At 44.7% G+C, this 27,365-nt stretch overlaps 1 protein-coding gene and 1 long non-coding RNA gene across 4 annotated transcripts in view; both read left to right on the top strand.

Annotated features, from left to right (window-relative positions):
* The window catches only part of MEF2D (myocyte enhancer factor 2D), a 176,907-nt gene extending 162,736 nt beyond the window's left edge, over nucleotides 1–14,171 (top strand). For all 3 annotated transcript variants that reach the window (XM_067569625.1, XM_067569626.1, XM_067569624.1), the window contains one exon: nucleotides 1,240–14,171. In XM_067569625.1, the coding sequence (XP_067425726.1) occupies nucleotides 1,240–1,281 (42 nt within the window). In that variant the 3' untranslated portion in view covers nucleotides 1,282–14,171. The remainder of the gene's footprint in view (nucleotides 1–1,239) is intronic.
* Nucleotides 14,172–21,260: 7,089 nt separating this feature from the next.
* Nucleotides 21,261–24,534, top strand: LOC137167502 (uncharacterized). Its single transcript, XR_010924122.1, has 3 exons — nucleotides 21,261–21,343; nucleotides 23,602–23,683; nucleotides 24,333–24,534. It is a non-coding gene; the product is annotated as an uncharacterized lncRNA (long non-coding RNA).
* The last annotated feature ends 2,831 nt before the right edge of the window (nucleotides 24,535–27,365 follow it).

Below are 27,365 nucleotides of genomic sequence, written 5' to 3'. Positions count from 1 at the left end.
TGCACATTTTAGCTCTGAGTCCACCAGGCTCTGTGCACTCTAAACTCCCTTTTCGGTCCCTTTTCAGCCAAATTCAAATAGATCTGATTTTTTTTTTTGCGCCCTGTGCTCCCAGTGAAAGGGTGGCATTCACCTTCCACGCAGAATGGCGAGCATGACGTAGCCGCATCATTTAAGTTCCACTAAAAAAAAAAAAAAATAGCACTTCAGTGAGACGAAAGCGATGCCTCTTTTTTCTTCTCCCTCAGCACAACGGGGTGGATGTCACCTAGCACGAACTGGTAACCTACCAGTGAGGGTGGGTCAGATGCCGTGTCGCTGCTCTGTCTGTAGTTCGCTCCGACAGGCTTGGATCAGAATGCTGATCAATATCACAGTTAGGAGGCTTGGCTTTTCCTAATCAGTTTCAACTCCAATTATGTTGCTAAATTGAAAATGAATAGTAATCATCCATTCAAAGAGAGCTTTCCAAATCCAATCTGTAGGGCCAGATTCTCAGCCTCGCTGCATGGCATAAGGGGTGCGCTTGTCTAGCAAGTGTAAATGCATGCCATTTAAAGGTCCCTTTGCACTGCCAGAACCATATAAAGGGGCCTTAGGGTAAATGAGAATCAGGCCCTTGATTTTTAGGGCCTTCTCTGGCTGTTCAGATGAAATTTAATTAAAGACCACATCCCCGCTGGTAGATCACCAGATTTGTTCCACACACCTTTGCAAAGTGCAAGTTTTTGAACACCCCACTGAGGTCTAGAATGGTAAATAGTGGAAATATGGCTTATACCTGAATCAAAACACATTTAAAATGGGGGAAAGATTTTTTTTTTTTTAATCAGTTTCAGCAACCAAAGATAGAAAAAAAAATTACAAAGAAACAGCTAAATCTCTCATCAATTAAAACTCATACTAATTGGATGTCAGTGAAGTTGTAGATTTAAATTCGAGATGGTAAAAAAAAAAACAGGAAAAAATGATTCCTGGAGATTTCTTAAGATTTTTTAAAATTGAAATTCTAGTTTTTAATTGAAATTTGAAGAATTCTGACAATGCCCTTGAACAACGTGTGAGGGATATCAGCAAAAATGTCATCAACTTTTTTTTCTTCTTCACCAAAATGAAAAATGTTTATCAGTAATTTGAAATTAGAAAGTTTTAGTCAGTTCTACAGTTGGTTGAAAAACTCGGGGGAAAATGTACAAAAATATCATTGAACTTTGTTTTCCTTCCTCTTCTCCTCATCAGAATCTGGACATTTTTCCTCATTTTGAACTTCAAAAGTTCTGACCTGTACTATCGCCTGGTCACAAAAACAGGTGAAAAAAAGTGGCAAACGTTTTATTGATCGTCCCTCCTGTTTATTGGTTTCAATGTCGCAATCTCGATGAAAATTTTCTTCGTGAGTTGAAAAATTCCAACGTAACGTTTTACGTTAGCGGTTCAATTGAGGGAAGTCAGCACAGTATAAACTAGTGAGGACAGCGCCCTGTGATACTTTCTTCTAGGGCGTGCCGTTCAAACGGATTTCTCGTGTCCCAAAGGATCAGGCAGTTAGCTACATCACAGATGGGACAGAACATGCATCTTCATCCCATCCTGACAATATTACTGCCAATGTCCTGTACTGACCTGACCCTAATATATTGTAATCGGCTCAGCTAAAGCTTTGTACTATCCAGTGAGTAGAAACACACATGCTGTGGAAGGGAAATTAAGGTTTCTCCCTGCTTAACCTTTATGGATGACAACGTTGTCCATATAAGACTTCATCAGAGTATAAACAAAGGCTGATAAAACCACAATCAGGTTCATGAATTAGCAGGAAAAAAATTATATTCTGCAAGAGCCATATCCGTTGGTCCGACTTTCCACTGATGTCCATGGAAGCTTTGCCCCTTATTTCAATGATAGTAAGATTTGTGCTTAAGGGTTGAGCTGAGATACAGCTTATGTGCGCTGAGTGCTTGTCTGTGCAGGGTAAAATTCACTCCACGCAGAGGCCCCATGTACCACTTGTCTTATCTGGGCGGGTTTCAGGTGAGGTATAGACGTGGGGCTGGCGTGTCTGCATGGGTTGAATCCCAGCCATCCACCCAAATCCCTGACTGCCTTGAAGCAAATGGTACAAAGGGCCCATTAACTTCAGTGGGCCGGGAGCCATATAATTATGCTAAGCAGTTATCTGACGGGCGCTTGTCCCCTTCGGTTACTGTCTCTAATGTTAGTGTGTGAAATCAGAAGACCTGTTCGAAATCAGGAGATTGCACTTTTCTACCCAGAGGGTCTCAGGGCACTCAAACGCACCCCTTTGCCCCCTTGCCATGATGGCACCGCGGAAGGGTTGGCAGGTTAGCAGGTGTGTTCAAATGGCAGCTGCTGTGCATTCCAGTCAGAAATGCCAAGCTGCCCCCCCTGCCCCTCTCTTTAATTTCCTATCCCACACACCTCTGACTTTTTTATTTTGTGCCCCGATCTCCAGCAGGGAGGAACATATTTTTTCCACTCTTAACCCCCTCCCAAGAATTAAATAACCCAAAGGGCAAAATCCTCCCTGGTGTATGTTGACACATAAAGGAGCTAACGCCCGATTGACCCCTGCTGAGGGACTGGCAAAGTGCATGGTCATCTGAGGTACAGGGAGCATGGCAGATTATGGGGCAAATGGCGAGTGGGGGTTCTTTAGTCATTTCTAGTAGCCATTCTTCTCCCTGTGGTTATTGATCTAATTTATATGTGTGTGCCACGCCTCCATCTCATTGCCCAGCTCGCAAACACTGGGGAGGCTGTGGGGTGGCAGCTTCCTCTCTCATCATTAGGTGAGATCTTCAAAAGCTTTGTTCTCCAGCAGTAAACGCTGGGTATCCTGTCCCCTGGGATCAGCGAATTGAATCGAGAAGGGAAATCGGTGCAGTTAGCTCAGGAATCTTGTATGGCCGGGCTTTGGAGAGCTCCTGCAGATAACGTCCGAGTCCTCTGCAGCCAAATGTTCAGTCTGTCCTTTCGCCTGCATTTGTGAATGGATGAGCACTAGTATCAGGGCTCAGTTTATTCCCTAACCTGCTCTCCCATCCGGCCTTTTATGTTGATCCTCTGCTTGAAATCATGGTCCCCCACCAAACCCGCTAGGGCATCTCAGCTCTGCAGCTACCCAGCTGCAGGGGAGCTTTGTTTTCACTTGGTTAATTCTGTAATTACCTATGATTGGTAGTAGCCAGTGGAATTCTGCTCCCGTTTGTGGCTGCTCCTTGGGAGAGTTTGAGAAAGCTAATTCTCTTTCAGCATCTACCAGCTCAGTGGTTTCCCAAGATGGGTGGCTTTGGGATCCGCCGAACAGGCCCAAAAATACTTCAATGGAGGAGAAAAATGTCCTGGTAGGACTTGTAAGTGTAGTTGACTTCTTGTGGCCCAGCATTTATTCCAGAAGCCTATAGACGTCTAGAATACTTCCAGCTCGGTGGGAGATGGAAGACTGAGAAACAGAGGCCTGTTGAGATTAGAGCAGCTAAATAATAATAATAAGAAGAAAGCACTAAAAAGTGAGATGGTTTCCAAACAGAACATTTTGGGGGTTTTTTTCCAACATTTTCTGCAACATTTTTTTCCAAAGGAATTTTTTCATCTTTTTTTTTTTTTTTTCCCCTGGTCCATTTTTTAAAATTCTCAATTTGAAAAATGGACATTTTCAGTTTTGGAAAAGCTCTTCCATGCAAGGATGCTATGCTATGCTATGCTGGCCAACCAAAACTAGCAATAAGGAGAGAGGGGGGAAAAAACCCTCCAGATCCCAAAAATAAACAGTTGCATGAAAATGCAATGCAATAATTTCAGGTTTTCTTGGGAGGGGGAAGTGTAAACAAAATCTAATTTGGGGGGTGACATTTTTCTTCCTTTTTTAAATGCCATTTTTTGATGGATTAATTTTTCATTTAATTTTTTTTTTTTTTTTTTTTTTTTTTTGCCCGGTTCTCCCAGATCTAAAGCCTCTCTAAATATATCTGTGCAGTTCAAACACTGCTTTCTTTGGTAGATTTCAATCCATTCCCTGCATGGTCATAAGTTCTCATCACAAAAACCACCGTCGCCACTGGCACAAACTAGACCCTTTTGCTAGCAGCCTCAGCAGAAAGGCCATGGCTGGAACGTGCACAGAGACTGAACTCCCCTGGGGGCAGTTACTCCAGAGCAATAGTAGTAGCAATGCAGCTGACTGCGTGGTTCTATGGATCAAGGAAAGACATTGTCCAAGTCCATCAACCTTTCCCTTGTGAATAGCAGGGCTCAACTGGCACTGCCTGTCTTACATAATCAGATGCTAACTTAGCACTTTGTGTTGCAATTTCAGATGAATTCGCTAGCACGTTCTTCCATTGATAACTTGTACCATGACTTTTTTCCCCTTTAAATGAAATCACTCGATATGCAAAGGCCCAGTCAAGGCCTATAGAACACTAGCCCGCTAGTATCCAAGCCATATGGCTTAAATAGGAATTAAGTGGTGTATGCATCTCATGTTAGCCCCTCTGCGTGTGGGTGAGTTTCATCCTGGGGGTTAGCTCTCCTGCAAGTGTAAATCGGTGTATTTCCATTGCTCTGCACTCACTGGGGATCTGGACCTTGGTGAATTCTGTGCTTACAGACTTCTGCCGCCTTGCAAAATTAGCGTGAACATTTATCAGACTGGGAGCAAAATCCTACTCGTCATGATGATGGACAAATCAACAAATTATTCTATTTGCTCGTCAAAGAGACATCAAAAGTTGAGCAGCTTGCAACTTTGACAGCACTTTTTTGAGAAAAAGTTTTGATTGTTGTTATTTTTTGTTTCGTTTTGTTTAAAAAAAAAGGTTCCAAATTTCAACAGATTTTTTCCATCATGCTAATGTTGATTACTCTCCTGCAGAGTGGAATTTTGCAAGGCTACGGGGGCTGTGCTGCAAACTGGGCGGTATTCGGGAGGTCTCTGTGGCAAGTTTTGTGTTGCCTCCATATGTCAGGCTAAGCAGAAGTCCCCAATCTGAATTTTATCTGACCATCAAAATCAGATCAAGTCCCATTTTATTACCTTAGCGACGCCTGGGTACCATCCATCCATCCGAAGCCTTTGCACGGCCTTGCTTTGAAATTAGTCATCGATTTTATTTTTCCTCCACTATCCTGCAAATACACACTTTCTTTCCTGTTGGGAGGCTTACGGTGGAATGTCATTTGCAGCTCTCAGTGCATTCTTTAGTCCAGAGGATCCCAAATGGTTAACTCCATTGACAGGTATAAAAGACCATCTGGTACTCAGCATTTGACTGCTTGAACATCGATGTAGAACAAACCTGAGGAAAATCCTTTTTGCTCATTAACTTCATACCCTAACTCCCAACTTGGCACGTCTACCTTGGAGCTGAGAGCTTGGAAAATAAAATCACAACCTGGGTGCATATATATAGAGAGACAGACAGACAGACAGACAGACCACCAATTGACTGACTAAATCAGTTACAAAATGGCATTAAACTAGCACCAAGCAGTTAACATTTCAAATAAATAATAAATAAAAAGCCAAGAATCAAAGCTGATCTTCAGAGATCTGGTGGTGGGATGCTAAACCTTGCATTGGCTCAAGCCATTTGCAAATATGGCTTGTGGGAAAGTTGGGACTGTGCAACAGGAATGGATGGAGGGGAGCGTGGGGTTTGACAATGGCGTTAGCGTCATCATTTTGGTGAAATGGTTTTTGGATTTGTTTGGGTTTTTTTCGTCTGGGTTATTCTCTATTTCCCCACAGACTGTAGAATACAGTAAACGCCTCCTAATTTTCAAAAGACAACCAGAAGAATGACAATCTAAGAAATCAACACCCTCCTTTGTGCTTCTATAAATATGTTTCTGATCTTTTAATTTTATTTCTCGTGCTCCACTGTACTGTTGACAGTTACATTGTGTATAATTTTTTTTTTAATTTGGAATTTTGTGTTGTATAGGGTTTAGTTTTAAAAATATATATATATATATATTTTTTCCATTTTTTAAAAAGGGGTGTTGCAAAAAAAAAATTGCACGATTTAAATGACAAATAGTTAAAATGCTGCAGTTTTTAGAGATGTGGAGGCAAAATGGAGCTTATTTATTCTCAAAAGCTATAAAAGGTGTAAAATGCATGAAGAAAAAAAAAACATTTACAAAAAACAAAAACAAAAACAAAGACAAAAAAAGTGTAACCTGAACAAAGTGTAGCGTTTAAAAAACTTTAAACGATGACAACAATGAAAACAGCTAATATATTGTGTTTGGCTAGTTTGCTTTTGTTTTTAATTGTTCCTTTTTTTTTTTTTTTTTTTGGAGAATGAAATACAATTGTGTATATTTTCATATAAGAAGTATGCACTTATATGTTTCTAAAAATGATATATTACTTTCTAAAGGTGTGGTTACTTACCAAAGTCTGTTTCTGATCTTTTCCTTCTTGAAACCTATGTGGATCCTTCAACATACATACTCTGGGGTTCAATACAAGAGGCCTAACTCAAGTTACGCTAAGACCTCTTTACATTGCTTTGAAAGTGCAAAGCGGGGTGGAAATTACAGTGACACCATCTTAAAGCTTCTTTACACTGCCAGAGCGGCGTAAAGAGTCCTGAGGGTAACTGGTTTACTTCTCAAGCGACTCAGATATGGGGTTTGCCTGGATGTGTGGTACCTTCCCTACCAACACCAAAAATGTAGGGCGTCGCCTAGGCCATGAACAGATTTTTAACCACAGGTTAAATGTTCCATCAAAGACTGTTTTAACCCATCAGGAGAACAAAATTGTCCTTCAAGGATGGGGCGTGAGACAAATCAAGACATGCACTGAGGATTTCATGGGTAAATTAAGAATCAAATACAACACTGGACTCCTGTTTAAAGTCCGATTTTGTCGAGCAGATTCCAGTGCATGAAATTGGATCAGGAGTTTCGTCCATTTACATCGGAGGTGATGATCTTGGGAGCTGTAGCATTTTGGTACCCTGGTTGCTGTTCATTTCAACCCCTGGGTGTGCTTATGTTTGACCGTAACAGAGGCCATTTGACTGCGTTGGGCCAGCTTGTGGTCGTATGTATGGTTTTTGCAGCCCGAAGGCTTACAGAAATTTTAGGCCACTTCAAAAATAATGTTCTATTTCCTGTCATCTCTTAGGGAAAGGAGTTGGGTTTGATTCTCCTCCTTCCAAACAAGGAACTGGGGTTGGGGACAAGGGAGCAAAATTTCAGAGATCGGTGTATTTTCAAAATTGGGTTTGCGGCAAAATATTATCCAAGGTGCAATCAATCTGTGTAACGTGGCGTCTCCCGCATTATAAGGCCAGAAAGAAGATTTCTCTAAGATGGAGTAGAGTGGAGAGAGATCGGAGTTAAATAAGAGTCTGAGTCACGAGCAGTGTAAAGTGACCTCAAAGTGGAAGTCAGTTACAGTGGTACCTACTTTAAGGACCCTTTATGCTGCCAGAGTGGTGTAAAGAGACCTTGGTGTAAAGGAGAATTCAAGTCTGGGAGCAACTGAATAGAAATAATTGGACAGCCAAACTCTTAACAGATTTATCCAATGGCTATCAGGTACCATTGCATATGGGAATGGGTATAAATTGGGTTGAATGAAGTACTGGATGGAGATAAGTCGACAGGAAAATCTTGGATCCTACCACCCCTTTGCTTTGGCGGGGGGGGGTGGGGGAGTGGGGGTGGCTGGCTGTGAATGCAAATTTCATATTTGGCTCCTATCTCTTTAATGGGCTAAAGCCGAAAGTGAAGGGCCTAGTTCTTCGCTGGCCCGCTCCTCGTGTAATCACTGACGCCGTTGCAAAGTGGGTGTGGTATCATATGGTCACGTTTCACGCTCACGTTGCACTGACTTCAATGAGCGAGCAAGGGGCTGGGCAGCTGCGAACCAGCGAGAGCGAAATCCAGAACAGAGCTGCGGTCTGAGCCCACCTCTGGTTTTAGGCAGCAAAGTACATTGGGCCAAATCCTCAGCTGGTGTAAACCAGAGCCAATGGAAGTAGGCTGAGGCTCACAGCCTGAGGAGTGGCTATAATTGAGTTCTCTCCAACCTGGGTGCTGTTACTACCATTTGTTCCTTCAGGCATAGCAGAAATGTCCTCCATAATACCTGTTGTATCAGCAACACAGCAGATGGTTTTCTGAAATTTTGCATACCACAGATCTTACGCTAATCCCCCGCCCCACCCTCAGTTATACAACCATAAAGCAATATTACTACCCAGAAGGTTGACGCGGGTATATAATTGAGGGCAGAGTTTGGTGTAAACTAGAGCCGGTTGAAAAAAGAGTGAATGTGTTTTGCAGGAGGAAGAAAAGAAAATGGTCTAACTTCCACGTGGCTCAAAACTCTCATCCATTTTAAAAATACAAATGGATTTAAAAAAAAAAAACAACCCAAAAAGTTCATTTTTTGGCCAGCAAATTCTGTTGAAATTTTAAAAAATAAATGTTGACTGGCTTAAAAAAAAACAAACTCCCTCCACAAATTTCAGCAGCAATTTGAAACATTTTGACCAGCTCTAGGATAAACATTGTAAAACTGTTAATAACCAGGCGGACGGGTAATAGAGAGAGAAATATTTATTTCTTTTAGTGGCTCGCTTAAGAGATATTGCAGGAAAAGAATATATATATAAATATATATATAGCTACATGGGAGTTCTTAAGCTCCTTTTTTTTTGTTTGGTAAATGCCAACTCCCTACGTTGCTTAGCTATCCGTACTAGCTGCAAGGTTTCTAGCGAAAGTTTACATAGCTTTGTAACCTGATGGAGTCAAAGAATTGTTTTCAGTTTGCTAAAAGGTTTCAGGTGTGTTTCTTCCCCGGCCTGTTGTTCCATGCCATTCCCCATCTCATCGTGATGTGTCCCACCCTGTCCTCTCTTCCCCCTTCTCTCCCCCAAATGTAGGATTTGGAGAGATCCCGTCCATTTAAAGCATCCGAAAGGTGTTCTTCGACGGCCTGTAGTTCTTTTCACCGAATGAAATCGTGGCGGTGAGAGAGGGAAGTGATAGAGGGACCGGCCCTGGTCCTCCCTGGCCTGTCCGGTTGTTAGGCTTTGCTCCACGTTTGGATTGGTGTACGACTGTTCGCCATCTTGGCTTAGCTGGAGTTAGGAGAGGCTGGCAGAGCAATGGCGGAAAGAACAGTGGTTGTGGGAACTGTGTGTGCCTGAGGCACTTGAGTGGCGCCTGGTGGTCCTCTCCTGCTGTACGCCAGGGGCTGCCTCGGGTGAAGCGGGAACTGCCCACTGGCAAGATTGCTATCCCACTCTCGAGTTTAGGTTCCCCAGTTGGGTTTAAGGAGGCGTCATGCCTTCCCGGATAAACTTAAATACCCCCCCCCCCCCACACACACACACACACAGGCCTCCTCTATCCAAAGCTCAAAGGCTGACACAAGATGAGTCAGTGGAGTGACCTGGGACCATTAGCACCAAAAGCATAGGTTCTACCACTTGAGCAAAAAGAGTATCTCCCTTAGCTGGTAGCAACAGCAAGCTTTTATCCTCTTCAACGACCACTAGCGGGGGACATGACAGCCTCATCCCATGCATTGCCTCAGCTCTGCTGAAAAGATCAAAGGCCCCGTTGGCTGGAGGGGGCAGATGGGTGCTAGCTGCGACATGGCTGCTGGTCTCCAATCTGTCAGGGTTAGGCTGGGATGCCGGGCTGGGACACCGCCGGCAGGAACCAGGGCGCAGCTCTGCTCTGGTGTGGGGAAGCTCAGGCTGAATGGGATTTCCCTGTTGTAGAGGGCCTGAGAGTAAATCAACTGGGCTTACTCCCATGAGGAAAGCGAGCCCGGTTTGGCCCAGAGCCATTCGGAGGGCGTTGAGCTGGGGGGAACTCATCTCTACAGTTATAAAAGGCCAGATACTACGTCCCGATTGAGGCCTAGAGTCAAATAAGATGATGTCCCGCTGTGCTAGGACCCAGTGCTTGGAGCCCAAAGCAGTTTGGGAATGTCCCCCGGCAGCCGTACGGGCTCTGCTAGCTGGGCCAGACGAGAGACAGGTGCTTGATCCGCCTTCCCCCCACACCCCAAAACTGCCCCGGGGGGGTGCTGAGAAATCAAGACTGGGTCATGAAGGGCTGTCGCTGTGCTCTCCGCTCCCGCCAGCTTGCCTTGGTGGCGACCTCCCTGCTCCCGGAGAGCCCCCGAACTGAATGGCAGCTGGGCAAGGAACTGATCCTTACCAACCCTGTCCTGACATAGCTGACATTTCCCTCCTCTCCCTTACATCTTACCATGAGCCACGTCCTCGACCGGTGTAAATCAGCAGAGCTCTGTTGGGGGAGCCCATTTACATCTGTTAAGGGTTAAGCCCTGTATTTTCATCCTTTCTCACCTCTCTGTTTCCATCCTTCTCCCCCCGCCCCTTCACCCTCCCTCCTTCCCTCTGTTAAAAAAAAACACCCCACCCCATAAACTGAGTGTTATCTTCTCGCTACCTCCGTCATCCCTCCTTTCATCTGAAAACCAGAAGCCATGAACAGTTTGTAGAAAAGGGCCTCTCCTCTGGTTTTTCTTTCTTCTTGAGATGCTGTCTCCCTGTCTTTCCTCCCTTCTCCCTGATCTTTAACTTGTAGTATTTTACCTGGCTACTGTAATTGTAAATAGCAAGTTTCAATATGTTAGCAATGGTAACAGTACGGGAAACTGTTTTTTTGTTGTATTGATATGAAATGAGATTATATTTTTGTCAGAGTATATTGTAATAATACTGACTTTGAACATGGCCGCAACTGTACAGCTTATTCTTGGTTTTGCCCTCTGTTGATCTGTCCTTCTTCCACTCCTTTATCCACAGACCTTCTCCCTCCTCCCCTTCCCCCGTTTGTTATATATTGCAGAATTGCAACCCACCAAGGCTCTGTTTCAGGGTGGATAGAGGGCCAGGAGTTGGTGATGAATTGAGCAAAGAGAAAGCTTGCACCAGAGCCCAGAAGAGAAGCCTTGAAAGCTCAAGGGCCCTGTTCACCCACGCCTTTGCACATTACACCCGTGCAAAGTGAGCATGTAGAGCACCAGCGTTCTGATTTGGTTAGCGTCTCACGCCGGCTTTGCACAGGTGTCACTGACAAGGCGAGCGGAGTGTAACAGCTCTCCTGGCTGGGCTGCCTGAGGAATGAACCTGAGATCTCAGGATCTAAAAGCAGGATCCTCTGACTCCTGCCTGAGCTAGCCCGTGTGCCGTCCAACCCATAAACTGCTAGTCAGCCTCTAGCCGCTACAGGGGACAGAGGCTAAAGGCAGCGAGGAATCAGGCCTCTGTTTCCCAGTGGATTTAGCAGGTTGCTATCAGATCTTCAGCTAGCGTAAACGTATTCAGCGCTCTGTCGACGACAACAGAGCTGTGCTGAGTTATACGGCTGAGCATCTGGCCCAGCTATGTAACAGTGTGGTGGTGTCTGTTGTGATTGTTCCCCCGCTGGTTTTTAAATGGAAACGGCCCACCTAGAAGGGTGACTGTCTCAGACGCTGATTGATGCCAGGCTGGTGGAGGTTCCACTCCAGATGTCCCCATGAGGCCTCCTGAGGTCCCTCCCAACCCTCATATTCTATTATTCTGTTCTCTGCTGGTGGTGGCCAGCCCACAAAGGCGTGGCTGGCCTTCCACCACCTTGGCTAAAGAGGCCTTTTAGTAAGCAGTGGAGGCTCGTGCATTCAGAGCCGGAAGTGCCAGGTGCAATCCTTCCTGCAGACAAAGTACCACTAAGAAACAGTATTGGAAAAGGGAGTTATGATCACATCACGGACCCACGGCCAGCTTGGGTGAATTCCTCCTCCCCACCCCATTCAGAGAAGCCAGCGTGAGCTACTAGAATCCCATGTAAGCCTTCAAGATAAATCTCAAGTGAGGCATACGTCTTGCGTTGGCCCCTCTGCATGTGGGTGAATTGCACCCCCCCTCCTCTGTATTGCCCCTAAGAGGCGGAGAAGTTGAGAGAGGCTCTTCTTGCACTGGAGCAGCCGCAGGAGTGCTCAGACCTTGTTGTCTTTTTGGGAGGGTTGTGAAAGGACCTTCCTGAGCCTTTATTTCCCCCTTAATTATTGCGGAAACTCCTATTTTTGTTAAGGTTGATCATTTTTTCTAAAAAAAAAAGCCAGAGAGGGGCTTGGGCCATGAACTTGGAAGTCCAATCTGGATCGGAACGTTCCCGAAGTTCTGGGTGGGTCCGTTCCACTCTGTTTAATAAATCTTGCTTTGCTAGCAAAAAGGAAATTGTGTGTGACTATACTGGGGAGAGAACATTTTCCTCGCACATCTGGGCCGGCTCTTGGGTATCCCCTATTCCCAATGTAGGAACTATTCCCAGCTGGTGTAGAAATCAGAGTAGCTCCATTGAATTCAATGGGCCAGATCCCCGGCTGCTGTAACGTCTGTGAAATCAATGGAGCTATGCAAATTTACATTAGCTGGGTCCCTGCCCCACTGGGCCTAATTCCCATTTTCCCTGAGGCCCCTTTGCGCCGTTCTGGCAGGATCAGAGTGCGTCAGTGTAAATGAGAATCAAGCAGACTGCATTTATTTCGCCATTAGAATATTTCTCTCTGGTCCTTTCATTTCTGTCTGTCCAGCAGAGAAAACAAATCTGAGACCTTCCAGGCTGAGCCTACAAACCCCCAACAATTGAGTGGGGTCAAAGTTAGGGACAGTGATCTGCCAGCCCCGAATCTAAAGGCCTGGTTCTCATTTACACTAACACCTGCTCTGTACACAGATTTTTTGTCCCAGTATAACTATATCATCTAGAGAGGATGATTATTTCACCAATATAGTTATTCCAGTGCAACCCCTGGTGTGCATGCACTTATACCAGTATAAAGGTGCCTTGTATGGGCGTAGTTTATTCCCTTTTTCCCAGCCAGAATTATGTAAAAAGGGCCACATTCTCCTTAAAGAAGACAAGCCAGAAAGCACACTTTCTGGTCACGCTCGGTGCAGTTGCACTTTGTTTCAGCTCAGTACAGGCCCCTCTTTTCCACCAGCCGCCTGTTTCACCAGAGCTTGCCGTTACTGGCACGATACTAAAATTCTCAGGATTGTGGCCGCAGTGTGGTTTGTGACCACGCATGCCTATCTCAGATCTCTTATGGGTGATGTTAACATCAGGGCCTTTTTTCCCTCCTGCTCTGCACCCTCCCCGCTCCCTGTAAACCAGAGAGATCAGGATAGATATAGTGTTCTCTGGGCTATGTGCAAAGACCTTTGTAAAATAGAATAAACTCTTTAAATTATGCACTAAAAAACAAAACAAAACCCCAACATATATATATTGTGGTTAGTCGAATTTCCTACACAATTCAGCCCGGCTGTGTTATCACGGGCAGCTTTTATTTCCCCTCCCATGATGGTGCAAATGTACAAAAAAAATTGTGCACTTCCCCTTACTAGTTTTATTTATTGTTTAGAAAGGCAATTTAAAAAAGCTATACTGTGTATCTCTAAGTATATATATATATCTATATATATATTTAACCTCTTCTTTCCCGCCCACCCAGCCCTACTGCTCACTTCCCTTTATTGTGTGTCAATTAAGGGATTCTGTTCTCTTGTGTGGCGACAGATCAGTTTAAAACAAAAAAAAAAAAAAATCCATGATCTTTGTGTAGGAGAGAGAGTGGGGAAAGGGTGATTTTTCTGGGATGTTGCACCTCTTTGATACATCTGGATCTTTCGAGTCCAATGATCCACTGGAAGCAAGAAAGCAGTAGAAAGGTGGATAGATGCTAGTTGCTTGTAAATTTCCAGCCGGAATCTTTTACTAGTTCCATCTTTCTCTAGGCCATGGGGTCTGGCCTTCTATAGTAACCTCCCAACCCCAGGAGCTCTTTCTTGGTACATCCTTGCTTTCTTATCCCCAATCCTATCCCTTCCCACCCCCACCCCCTCTTGACAATCAGTGGCTCCTTCCCAGGGACAGCAGCACGTTGGTGAGATGTCCGTTTTGTTTTTTCAATATTCCTTTCTTTGTGCTGTATGGTGATGATTTATTGTATATTACACGATAAGAAAAAGAGATAAAAAAAATTACCATGAAAAATTCTTATGAGTTTTGTTTGGAAACTCTTTCACTATATTTGTTGTAAAGAGGTTTACTATTAAAAAGAAAAAAAAATACACGTTTCTGATAACTTTCCTTGCCTCTGATTATTTCCCATCCCCCCTCCTCTGATCAACACGTTCAGCGTGACTGTGTGAATGCTAGAGCTGGGGGGGGGAGAGGGAGTTTTCTCATTTTGAAATTCACAATTCACTGGGGGGAGAGTGGCGGGGCCAGGGGAGAGAATTTCAGTGACATGTTTGCTAATTTGCTACCATGTTTTCCGGTCAGTTACAGAGCAGATCACGTTTTTTCCCTTAAATCTTAAGATTTAAAGCTTAAAGCATAAGTGCTTGTGTGGACAGGCCTATGTCGGTGGGAGATGCTCTCCCGTCACCATCGCTACCGCTGCCTGTGTGGGTGGTTTTAGTATGTCAGCAGCAGAGCTCGCTCTTGTCAACATAATGTGGCTACACAAGCGCTTTATGCCGGCAAAATGTGTTTTTTCCACACCCCTGCACGACAAAAGTTTTGCCAGCATAAGTGCTAGTGTAGACAAGGCCTTAGTATTTTTTTAAGGTTTCTTCGATGAAGAACTAATTTGTTCCAAAAGACGTTGACAAGCTCTGATAAGCCCCTCGCAGGATCAGGCCTGTGACTGCCTCTGACCCTTCTTGAGAAGGTGGTGGTTGCCTTCTGCACTTGCGTCTGTGTGTTTGTGAAGGGGTCAGTTGTCCTCATGCACCGTCCCACTCAGGCCCCCTCTGCTCATGCCTTTGTGCCCCAGAGTGTAGTGCTGGGAAATAACTGGGAGCCGTGTTCTGCCCAGGGCCATTTAGCTGTTTGCATCGGTCAGATGGACCTTGGCTTGCACTTAAATGTGAGAGAAACAAACTGCCTAATTGGGCAGAGCATTGTACAGGAGTGTGTGTGTATGTTTGTGTAACTCACAAACTTGGTGGCTAGGCTGAGCAATTGTACCGGTGTGTGTGTGTGTGTGTGTGTGTGTGTGTGTGTGTGTGTGTGTGTGTGTGTGTGTGTGTGTGTGTGTGTGTGTGTGTGTGTGTGTGTGTGTGTGTGTGTGTGTGTGTGTGTGTGTGTACATTTCGTCCTCTAGTGGCTGGGCTGAGCAATTCTACAGGGATGTGTGTGTACATCTCATGCTCTGTGCAGCATGGCGTTTTGCCCTGCAGTGGCAGGTTCCTGCTGATAAATCAAATGCATTCCCTATCCCCGCTACCTGGAGCGCTTTACAAAAGAAGTCAGTCTCATTGTCCCCATTTCGCAGACAGGGAAGTGTGTTGTGCAAGATCACCCAGCAGCAGAACCAGACATGGCGCACACATCTGCTGAGTCCCAGCCTCAGGCTTGATCCCCCAGGCCATCCACACTGCTGCCTTAGCAAGCCTCTCTGGTGCAGGGTCAGTAGCATCGTCTCGCTGGGAAGCCAGCATCCAAACTACATAGAACTAACACAAAGCACAGATGGTCCATCCCGTTTTGTTCCATGCCTGGTGCTTCCCCAATGTGCTGCTTCCAAAACAGGAGCTTTACAAGCCTAAGGATGGTCAGAATGTTTCCATTTAAACTGGTTTTCAATGGAAAATCAGGGTTTCAGATCAATTAAATTTTTACAAAATGTATCCATTTCCTGTGGAAAAATCTTGATTCTTTTTTGTCCAAAAAAGACCCCCAAAACCAAAGTATTTTCCATTTTCAGCTAAAAACTGACCTATTTCAGCTGAAAAACACAATATTTCAATTCTGGAATGCCAGCACACTGCCTTGTGGGAGTTCAAGGGGAGGGGCCTTGTGCCTGCATTCTCCTCTATGGGCCAGGCTCTCCAGCCGACTTCATTCCTCATGATGCACCATGGCCATGTGACTACAGTGATGCACTGCCTTGCCTCACCAAGAGGGTGGCTATGGTGCATCATGGGAGATGTAGTCCAACCAAAGAGCCTGGCTTATAGGAGGGAATGGCAGCATGAGGCTCTTGAACTACAACTCCTATGAGGCACCAGAGCATTCCTTCTTGGTGAGGAGAGGCAGTGCATCATGGCAGTTGCATGGCTGCAGTGCATCATGGGAGATGAAGTCTGTCAGGGGAGCCCAGCCCAGGGAGAATAGGAGTCCGAAGCACCTAAAGTACAATTCCTGGGAGGTGCCATGACAGTATTTCCAAATTGAAATATGTTGTGGTTTGACTGGCAAAAGTCCTCATTGCCTGGTGGTATCTGCCAAAAGTTTTGGGGTCTCAGCTCAGATCCTACTGTCCCTGACACAAAGCCCCCATCACATCACACTCAACGCCAGCTCAGCAAAGACAGTGCAACGTGAATGCCCAGTTCTCTTCTTCCCCTACAGGATGCCTCTGTGCCACAGAATTCACATCGGTGACGGGCACCAGAGCTAGCCCAGGCTGAGTGTGAGCGAACACATGGAAAAGCCCTGTCTGAGTTGTTGCATCCATCCGAAGGGGCTGCACTCCACTGTGTGTGTGTGTCACTCGGATTTCTGGGTGCAGATCCCACATGGTTTGGTGCTGCAGTGAGCTGAGCCGTTTGGATTCTTTCCCAGTAAATTGGGGAAGGACTTGTCTGTTCTTCTGGGCCCCTGGGGGCAGTGTGGGAAGGTGCTGTGGAGAACTAGCAGCTTTTGAGTGGCTTACTCTGTGTCCTGAGTACAGAGCGGGTGGGTTACCAGCCCTCGTGAAAGAGAACCTGAACTCTAGCCTATCCCACCTTTCTTTCTTTCTTTCGTTGAAAGCCCCACTAAACTTGGGTGAGGGAGGGTTTTGGGTGTGGATGGAAAGGGGGGTTAGAGGCATCTCCTGGGCAGGTGCCTGGGCCAACTCTGCAGTGAAGACATAGGCACAGAAGCTAGAGCTGGGTGAAATTTCTTGACCAAAAAGTTTTTGTTGTTATTGAAAAATGCAGAGTTGGGTTGACCAAAAAAATTTTGTGAGGTCGTGTCACTTTCACCTAATTGTTTCTGTCAAAAAAGGAATGAAAACCCTTTAAAAAATGGAAGAATTTTGGTTTGACATTGTTGAAATGAAACTGATTTTTTTTTTTTAATTTGCCATGATTTTTTTGTTTAAAAATGTCCTTTGATTTTTATGAAAAAAAAAAACAATTAAGACATTTAAAAAATGCCCAAAATTTAAATGGTTCATTTCGGGTCAAACGCAAGTTTTGTGCAACATGACACAATTTCCCCCCTCAGTTTTTTGGCAATACAAAACCTGGTATTCACACAGCTCCAGCAGAGAGTTGAACAGTTTGGTTCAGGATTCACATGCTGGATTTATACTGCTATGCTCTGTGCTTTTTCTTTTCTTTTCTTTCGAAAATAGAGGTTTTCTTTTCCCTGAATGTTCTTGGCTGCACTAAATTCACTTTATCTGAAAGAAAAGCAAAACAAAAAACAAACCAGACAAAAAAATCTCCATTGATAATTGTGGCAACAACTAGTTTAATTGATGAGCATCCGCCACAACAACTGGGCGTAATTCTTCCTTTAAGCCACGAGGTGGCTCCAGGTTGCAACACAATGGCTGAAAGCTGAAAAGAACAGGCAAGTGCTGAAAGGTCTGCAGTTGAGGCCCCAGACGGGGACCCAGGACGCCTGGGTTCAGTTCCCAGACCCAGCTCTGTCACAGACTCCCTGTGTGAACTTAGACAGGTCACTTAGACTAACATTTTCAAAGGTGCCTCAGAGACTTAAGAAATTAAATTCCATTAACTTTCAATGAGACAAGTACCTACGTCACTTTGGAAAATTGAACCCTCTGTGAGCCTCAGTTCCCCCTCCTGTAAAATGGGAAGAATAAGCCTTCCTTGGTCTATCCTTTCTCTTTAGGTTATAAATTCTCTGGGGCAGGCCTTGTCTTTTGCTCTGTGTACGTACAGAGCCTAGCACCCCAGGGCTGTGCTCTCAGCAGTGGTCTCTAGGCGCGAGACCATGATAGAAACGTTAACAACAATAAAGTGGATTATGTCATGACCTGCCCTCTGTGACTGCTGTGCGATTTCCCTTTCACTGCCAGTATCCCGCTGCTGTCCTCACATCTGGATAGCAGCAGCATGGCCGGACAGCCATCCTGCTCTCCAGCGCCAGATGGTGTGTCTTTAAGCGGTTGGTAACTTTGGGTAGGACGTCGTGGCCGTGTTAGCGTGCGGGAGCTGCACGCAAGCTGCTGCGTCCACACTGGCACTGCTGTCATTCATGGGACCAGGTAACTGAGCTGCTCTATGCCGTCTTTCCCAGGGAAATTGTAGGAGACTTTGTCTGTCCTTTCTGGGTGCACAGGGGGAATTGTGGGAAGGCACTGGAGGACTAGCTGCACGCATGGGATGCTGGGACTTGAGGTAGGGGCCACATCCACTTGAACTCAATGGCCGTTAGGCACCCGGTGCGTTTGAAACTCCCACTAGGCATCTGTCTGCATCTTTCAGCACCTTTAAAAATCTAATCCTAAGCGCTGCAGAGTGACGGATAGAAATTGTTTCTCTAAGCGACTCCTGCTTGAAAAAGCACCTGCAGGTTGTGCACCTCAAAAGCCCAGGTCTGCTCACAAGGAGATACCACCCTAAGCCCATTTTGCAGCACTTAGGGACTCTATGGTCCGGACACTAGTGTAAGTGTATAGGGAGCATTTGAGCCAGTGTGTAGCGGTGGGTAGTGGTCTGTAGACAAGAGACCTGGGTTCAGTTTCCAGCTCTGCCATGGGGCTATTGTTTAAATTTCCACTCTCTGTGCCCCTGTTTCTCCATCTGTGAAATGGGGCTAATGGCGCTGTAATTTTTACAAGGCGCTTTGAGATCAGTGGATGACAGACGCGATGTGACTGTTTCCATCAAGAGGTGGGATTAATTCTCCATCCTTTGAAGTCTTTACCTCAGGACTGGTCTCTAAAAGATGCTCTCTCGTTCAGTCCCAGGCCTTTGAGCTCAAATGCAGGAATCAGAAGATGAGGCAGTCCCGTGTTGTGTTATGCATGAGGTCAGACGGGAAGATCATAATGGTCCCTTTTGGCCTTAAAAAATCTATCAAGCTTCATAATTACTTTCCTTCAAATCACGCTGTGCCTCAGTTTCCCCTGCCTCTGGGTGCGCTTTTACCTGCTTCATACTTACAAATAGCACGTTTTTATTTTCCAGCTAGAAAGAGGCTGCCGTTCATTTGCATTTCTGTGTTAATTTTATTTTTATAGCTAAATATTTAACCATTTTTTCCCCAATGAAAAACGTCTTTTTGACAAAGGAGCAATGTTCTACCTCCTGCCCCCAAATAAAGGTCAATTTCTGTCAAAAATGTTCAGCTTTTCATCAAAAAACGGAAACCCGACGGTTTAGGCTTTTTGACAAAAAGCAGAAAATTTGGGGGAAAAAAGAGAAAAGTTTATGTTTGTGTCCATTTCTTCCCCAGGAAATTGAAAATAAATTCCATATCTCCTCTAACTCGCAGAACTGGGTAATGGGTAAGCAGCTGCAGATTTGCTGGCGACAGGATTTTATCATTTCCAGCCCTATAAAAATGGGACGCATTCTGTGCTGGGACGTAGGCTTTTTCCTCTCTGCTTTTATGACGTGAATATCGGCTTGGGAAGCTGCCTGAGACATGTAGAAGTCAGATAATGTCGGCCCTTTTATTGGCCCAACAAATAAATTATACGCCAGATATCATTTATAGCAAGCAGCACCTCCCGGCGTGGCTTTCTGCTGCCTGATATGTCCCCTTGCCAATCTCTCCAAAGGCATAGTTCCTTACAAATGTAGATTAAAAAGGCTTCAAAGTGACGTGGTATCTCAGGAGCATTTGGAATGCCTCACTCTAAGCATTAAAAAATGGACTGTGGAGAAGTTCCCTGCACTAACAGAGAGATGGATTCATTGGAAATTAACGATAATAAGGCAGCCCTTAATTCTGTAGCGCTCCTCGTAGAGATCAGTGCTTTAGAATGGATTCAGTCCCTGCTCAGAACCCAGCCAGAGGATTGTGATGTTAAAAAACAATGGGGTAAATTCAAGCCCTGAGAGTTGCTTTTACAGAGACAGCTAGAGGCCTGGATTTAAGAATCAGGAGACCTGGGGGCTATCCCTGCCTTTTAATGTGAGACCGTAGCCAAGTCATATTTCCTTTTATTCCCCTCTGTCCATCTTGTGCACATATTCAGATTGTAAGCTCTTTGGGTCGTATCCATTGTAATAGATGCTGGGGACAGGGCTAATGCAATATAAATATTAAGCATATGAACTGTGTCCTGTAACCTAATGACTCAAATATTGCCGACGGGATCCTCGTTGTTTGAGAAGAACCCCCCCCAAAAAAAAAATTATTTTCTGAGACCCGTTTGGGTCAGTGCCCTCCTTCGGCTTTCTAAAAGGAGCCCTTTGCCCACAGGAAGAGTCTCAGAGAATGCGTCTGGGGCATTGCATCCAAGGCGTAAGAGCATCAGACGCGGTAGCTGGCGGTAAAGGGCTTGCCTTGGGGTGACTGGATCCTCCTCATGTGGGACATTTAAAATTAGACTGGACGAAAGAGGCACTGCCGGGAGCCCTCCCACATTGGCTGGGGGAGATGTACTGGCTTGGGCGGATAGACCAGAGATAGAAAAAATCTGTGATTCTGCCACTCAAGGCCCAAACATCTGTGCCTCGCAAATGATCCAATCTGGCCACCAAGGGGCAGTATTGAGTAGCAGACCTGCTCTGGCTGATGATGTGTGTGTGTGTGTGAGAGAGAGAGAGAGACACACACACACACACACACACACCAATAACTGTGTTTGACCACATCCCTTCTAGTTCCACATGTGTGTCTAGCCCCTTTACTCTAAAACACTCCTGGCCATGGAAGACTCTTTTAAAAGCACATGCCGGATGTTCTGCCCCAGAGACAATAAGGGGGATGTGTCTAGATAACAGAGCTCTTCTTTATTTGCATTACTGCAGCCCCCAGGAATCTCTAGACCAGGATCCCATTGTGCCAGATGCTGTCCAAACAGAATAATAATAATAATAAAAAAAAGACCAGCCCTTCTCTCTTTCTTTCACCATCACCCCCTTCTCTTCCAGGGTCCAAAACAGCCTCTTGCCAAGGCTGGGCCCCGTCAGTCACTTAGCTTTAAGTAGCTGAGTAATCCTGTGGGCATTCACAGGCCTGTTCCTGTGCTTAAAGTTAAACACCTGTGTAAATGTTTAAGGGCTCCGGGCCTATGCCAAGTCTCTTGCCTCATCTCAAAGAGAATTTGCCAGACCTGGTGAGTGGTTAAGATTTTGGTGCTGATTCATTTTCTTGGTTGGGGCTATTCACCTACTTAGAGTTAACCTGTAAATAAATTCTGGGATTAGGGTCCTCTTAAAAATGGTTCTGGTAAATAGTGAAAAATGGAAAATTGATTCTGGATCTTTATTGTTTTGTACCTTGAAAAAAAAAAGATAGAGACACATTTAAATAAGCCCAGAAAGGTAGATATGACTCTCAAGATTTTAATTAATTCTGGGGGTTTTTTTCTATTGTTTTCCCTGTTCAAACAAAACCCTACAGAGAAACAGCAGGGAAGAAATAGACGATATATTTGTGCAAGCAGGTGTTATTTTCTAGCCAGGCAGCATTTAGTTTGAAACAGAACAGGAGGGCTGAGCTGGATCTTAGATAAAATTGCAAGAAGCCTAAAAAGGCTGACTTTCATTTACACTGAGGTCTCTTTGCATTCTGGAACCATAAAGGAGCCTCACACAATCAAAGCTGTGTAAAGGGGCCTTACAGTAAATGAGAATCTGGCCCCCAAATGCCGGTAACTTGAAAGAGTTAAACTCAGCTGACCCTGTTTCTCATTCAGGTTTGGGGGGGTTCTGTTTGAAATTGTAGCATTTTGCAACAGGAAATGAAATGAATTTGGAAAATAGAGCAGAAATCCAATACAGACTTAAAAATCAAGAAAGAAAGATCTAGGAGGAACAAGAAAGAAATAGCAATCTGGGTAGGTGAAAATATTTCTCTGAATAAGGGGAAAGTGCCTTTTTTATATTGTTTTTAAAGAAAGGAACATAACATTCAAACTAGAATAAAAACTGAACATGGAGCTATAATTTTTTTCACTCTAAGATTTTTGTCCTCTTTTCTTTGCGTGAAATATATATGAAAGCAGTAAGTTAGTCTCAACATTAATTACAGTGATGCTATTTCCCAAGGATTATATTTATGTAAATATAAGCAAAGTTACTTTTATTCATAATTCCAAACACTTTGCTACATTTATAAATATAACTTCAATCAGGTATTTTTTCACACTTGCTTTTAAATAGACAACATGTTTTCCAGTGAATTGTGTTTTTTAAATATAAAACTGGCGGGTTTTTGTCTTATGCAATTGATTAGATCGTTAGAAAGTTAATAAAAGGAATTTACTACAACTGGCCCCTCCTTAGAAATATAACAGGAATGATCACTTCCTTTGTTGCAATAACAAAATTCCTGATTAATAATTATGAATAATATACAGTGCAATAAGCTGATAAAAACAAGAATTATATGTTTGGTGAATGCACTTGCAAATATTGAATCTTTTAATCCCAAAATTCTAGTTTAGGATTTATTTTACTAATACATTTTAAATAAAAGAAGGACTCGTATTAAATAGAAATTATTTCTGCACAGATGCAGGAGAGTTTCATTGTCTCTGACAAATATTCCACCCCTTTTCAGGCTCTGGTATTGAGAAATAGTCCCTTTTCTTTCATTACAACTTTAATTTAAGTGAAATATATTACCTCTTTTATTTTTTCCCCCCAACAATCAGACCTGCTTTTTTCCCCCCCTGTCTCATATTTTATTTGTTGTCTTTGGAATTTAACATCAGAGAAATGTTGTTAAAATTGTCTTAGAGTTTAAAGGGAAAAGATCTTTAAAGTGTGTATGTCTTGCAAGTGCGGGTGTATGGTTTGGAGTGGGGGTGCTTGGTCTCATGGCTGCACCACGGTCAGAGGAAGGTCATTTTCCCTCGTGTTTTCCTGCTAGTGTTTGAAATTTGTTAATAGAGAACTATAGGGAGTCTCTTGGTTTCTTGTTATTTAACATCCAAGTAGTTAGAACATAAACATGGAGGCAGGAGAGTATTACAGGGATTTTATGGTATGAAATTATGGTAAGAGTCTGTATGAGAAGATGGGGAAATGCCTTAGTAATAACTTCATTGTTTAAGTTCAGTGTGCCCAATACATGAGTCATAAGTGTGTGTGTGTGTCTTTGCCTTGTGTATAAATGTGGAAAATACTGCTCCTCAGTATCACAAATATATCTGTAAAATCGAATACATTTGCCTTTTTGTTTCATTTGACTCTCTTTCTCCAATAGCACCTTGTAAAATGTAAACCTTGGACCATTTCTGAGCATTACAAGTTAGAACAGCGGCTTGTTTGCTTTCTTAATCCAAGGGACTTTTTTCATTTGTTTTGTCCCGCAAAAATATTTAAAGCAAAAATGTGTCAAAAATGGGCCGGCTTTTAAATCTTCCAGGAGTTCCAGACAGACGGGCGGGGTCGCTGGCACCCTCCTGCATTCCCTCCCTCCTGGATTCAGTGTGCTGCGGGTTGTGGAGGTATTGGTTTATGATCTTTCCTCTTCCTGGCTGGTGTTGTGCAGGAAGCACAGAGCTACACAAGGGGTGTGTAGCTAGGTCGAGTCCTGGTCTAGAGACACAGAAACATCAGCAGGGATGGCTTCCACCCTGCCAGTGAAACGCCTGGGTTCCTCTTTCATTGCGGGTGAACTTTGCAACCAGGTGGGAAAAAAAAAACCCCCAAACCCCGAGATCAACAGGCGGAAAGAATAAATGGAAACCACCAGAACTAACCCCGGATCTGCCCCGGGCCCGGGCCACTCCCAGCACCGCCGGTTTGCGCAGCGATGCTGGGCGGGCTTTAAAGCGGATGCCCCCTCACCCCCCAAGTTGGCCCCCCTATTTTGTGATCACGTGGGAGGATGCCCCCAAAGCAACTTTTCTCCCTGCCCTCGGGCTGCTGTGGTCAACCTAGATCCAACCTAGAACCCACTGGGTCTGCCCAGCCCAGCCCAGCCCAGCCCAGTCCCCAGGCAGCTTTTCTTCATTCCGAATGTTCTTGTGTCCCCCCCACCGCAAAAAAAACCCCTTAAAATGCCCACCTAGCTTTGGAGGATGGGGTTGAAGTGCCTTAATGTGATGCAGCTTATCCCCCCCCCCCAAAAAAAAATCTATGTTATTGTTGCAGGGCAAAGGACAGAGCCAGTGTGCAACCGAAATATTGCAGCCCCCACAGAACTCCTGCCTGAGGGAAAGCAGAGTTCATGGGGAGGGGACTGGTTTGCAGAGGCGTCCCCTTGCGAAATAAATATGAGGGGAGTGAAACCAGATCAGTTCGTTCCTTTTGCCTCCTGCCTCCCCCCTCCCCGATTGATTTGGTTTCCTCTTCATTTAAATCCTTTTGTATTTATTTTTTCTCCCTCTGAAATCCAGAGCTCCCAGTCCCGGCTTCCTGCCCGCCTCACAGACTATCTTAAACAGAGATCACGCCTCCTGCAGAAGGAGGGGGTGGGAAAGTCGAAGGCTGCCCTCGATTGTGTTGCCCCAGAAGCGTTTGCTGGGCCAGTGTCCGAGGGGCCATTCAAGCCCGGCTCCTGCAAGGCAGCGGCGTTGTATCCGCAGGTGTAGCTGGTGCTTTAACTCTGCGCAGAGCAGGGCAGCGGTTATTGCAAGGCGGGAGGAAAACTGGTTTTCCCATCGCCTCCCAGCCGGGAACGGGGAGAGCAGAGATGAGCCCAGAGTTGGCACCTTTTATTTCCAGGAGTTCCTGGGCGTGAGGGTTTCCCAGCAGTTTGCCTTGCCTTTAAAGGTTAACTTACATGGTGCTTTGGTCGTTCTGTGTGCACCTCCCCCCATCGAGTCCTGGTGGGGGGGGGGGGGGAGGAGAGAGAGTGTGTGTGTGTGTGTGTGTGTGGCGGGGGTTAGAAAATATATCCGTGTTTTCACACTGAGTTTTTTCCTCCGGGAGACAGACAACGGAAGCACACAATAACAACAACACAAACCAAATTCAAATAATAATAAAAAAAAAAAACCCAGACAAGCCCCCAAACTCTAAAACAACACACACACACACACACACACACAAAGAAAAAACCTTCCCCCAAAATCACACGAGGACAGAAACAAATCTCACAAATCTCCTAAACGAAGATCTAACCAGTCCAACAAACTCCAGAACTCTGGGGAGCCCCTCACCGCACCCCAAGGAGAAGTACCAGACAGAAGCAAGTCCTGACCGACAGCCATGCTGCCATCAGTTAAATCAAATTGTTTTACAAACAAAATAACCCTCTCCTGTCTCTACTAACGTTTGCAATCCAAATTCTGCAGCCAGGACAAATGACTTGTGAAAGTGACTAGAGACAAAAGTGAAATTGACATACTTGATTTTCTTTGATTAATCTCAGAGACAAATTCAAATGCCAATAGGATTTTTTGTTTAAACTTTCCTTTTTAATTCGTGTGTTCTGATTTTGAGTAACGAGTGTGTGTGTGTGGGGGGGGGGGGGGGACATTTAAATTTCATTTTAAAATGGAAATGTCCCTTTAAACAGCCAGTCCTCTAAAGATGCCTCGCTTAAAATCTGGGGGCTGTATCACAGCTTCTCTTTATCACTCGGGGTTTCAGCAAATCTGCTCTTGATAAATTTCACTAGCACTTTTAATAGGATTCTCAAAGATTCTCCAAATGTATGCCTAATTCCTCTCCTGAGAGGTTTATCTGTTGATGAAGCTTTGCCAGAGACGATTCCAGTCTTGAACTGAAATGGCGCCGATAAAATAACAGGGTAGTGTCAATATTTATTTCGTTTAATTATTGAAAAGTAAATATTAATTTATTTTTAACATATTTACGTGAGCCCATGGGCAGAAAGCAAACCGAGCTAATGATCCCTTCCCTTCGCAGGCCAAAATGTTGGGTATTTCTTCTCTTGACTTTTATGGGTAATTTAATTGAACATATATTTCTTTACCATTTTCTCTTTTTAAAATAAGTGTTTTTACACAGTGGATTTTTCTCCCTCGTGTTTACACGACACTGGCCACCAGATGGCGCTGGAACAGAAGAGTCAGCCTGGTCTCACCATCCATCCCCATGTACTGTATGTCCGTCTGCCTCCTTCTCTGACAACTGGCATGTCAGCATCTTCCTGGAGCGTTTTTAGTCTTCATAAATGCAGCTTGCTCCCTCTCCCAATCAACAGGATTTTTTTTTTAAGCCACCTGCCTGGATCTACTTTGTCCACCCTCCTTTGACTTTCAAAAGATTTTGCAAACGGCCCACAGCTTGTTTCTGCACAGAATAAGGCATCAGGGGTTGCCTGTTGGCAAAAGAGAGGAAAGGGGCTGGAGGGGGAGGGAGGATAAAACGTTGGGATGATTCAGGAAAACCTGATTTAGCAGGCGAGATGTTTTAGATAATAAATAGGGCCGGATCAGTTTGGTGAGTGGATTTCAGGCCTCCTTGAGAGGTGAGGTTCTTGCTCAGCATTGAAATGAGGTGTTTCCCAGTGCTCCCAGGTCAGTCTGCCATCCTGACAGCCTTGCTGCCTGACAGCAGCTTCCCTGGATTTCCCCTGCACTGTGGCATGGAGCTGGGTTCTGGTGTTGCTGTTCGCAGCTGGCTGTAAAGTCTTTGAGCTTCCTGTTACTGATTTGGATTCTGCAGGGTTAAAAAAAAAAGGGGGGGGAGGGGGTGTCAGATCTTCAGCTGGGGTAAATTGGCCCCTCTTGGTTGACTTCAGGGGAATTATACCAGTAAATTTGTGCATCTGAGGACAGAATCGGGCCCACAGTGCGTTACAACACATTTCCACTTGTGGGATCAGATTCTGATTCCAGTTTCTCTGGTGTAGGCCCAGAGAGTGAAATCCACAGCTTCTATAGGTTGACATAACTCCAGGGCTTGTCTCCCAGAGAATAACTCTTCTGAAATCAACAGGAGCCGAACATGTGAATAACTAGAAGACTTTAAAAGGCATGTTTAAAATGGAGCGATAATGTTATTTATATAACAGAGCCTCATTGTGTTAGACACCTAGTGAGAGACAGTCCGTGCCCTAAAGAGACAACTCAGACAATGGGTGGGAGAGGAAGCAACTTGCCCAAGTCGTGCAACAGATCAATGGCAGAACTGCCTGGGAATATAATCTGGATTTTCTGTGTCTCACTCTAGTTTACCGCCCAGCAAGCTGTGGGGAATTGGCAGGTTGTCTGT

The sequence above is a fragment of the Emydura macquarii genome, unplaced genomic scaffold, assembly GCF_026122565.2.
Source record: "Emydura macquarii macquarii isolate MOO-44397 ecotype Brisbane River unplaced genomic scaffold, CSIRO-AGI_Emac_v2 contig_2924, whole genome shotgun sequence".
Lineage (NCBI taxonomy): Eukaryota > Metazoa > Chordata > Testudines > Chelidae > Emydura > Emydura macquarii.
Note: the sequence above shows the minus strand (reverse complement) of the source record. Positions and strands in the feature narration are given on the sequence as shown.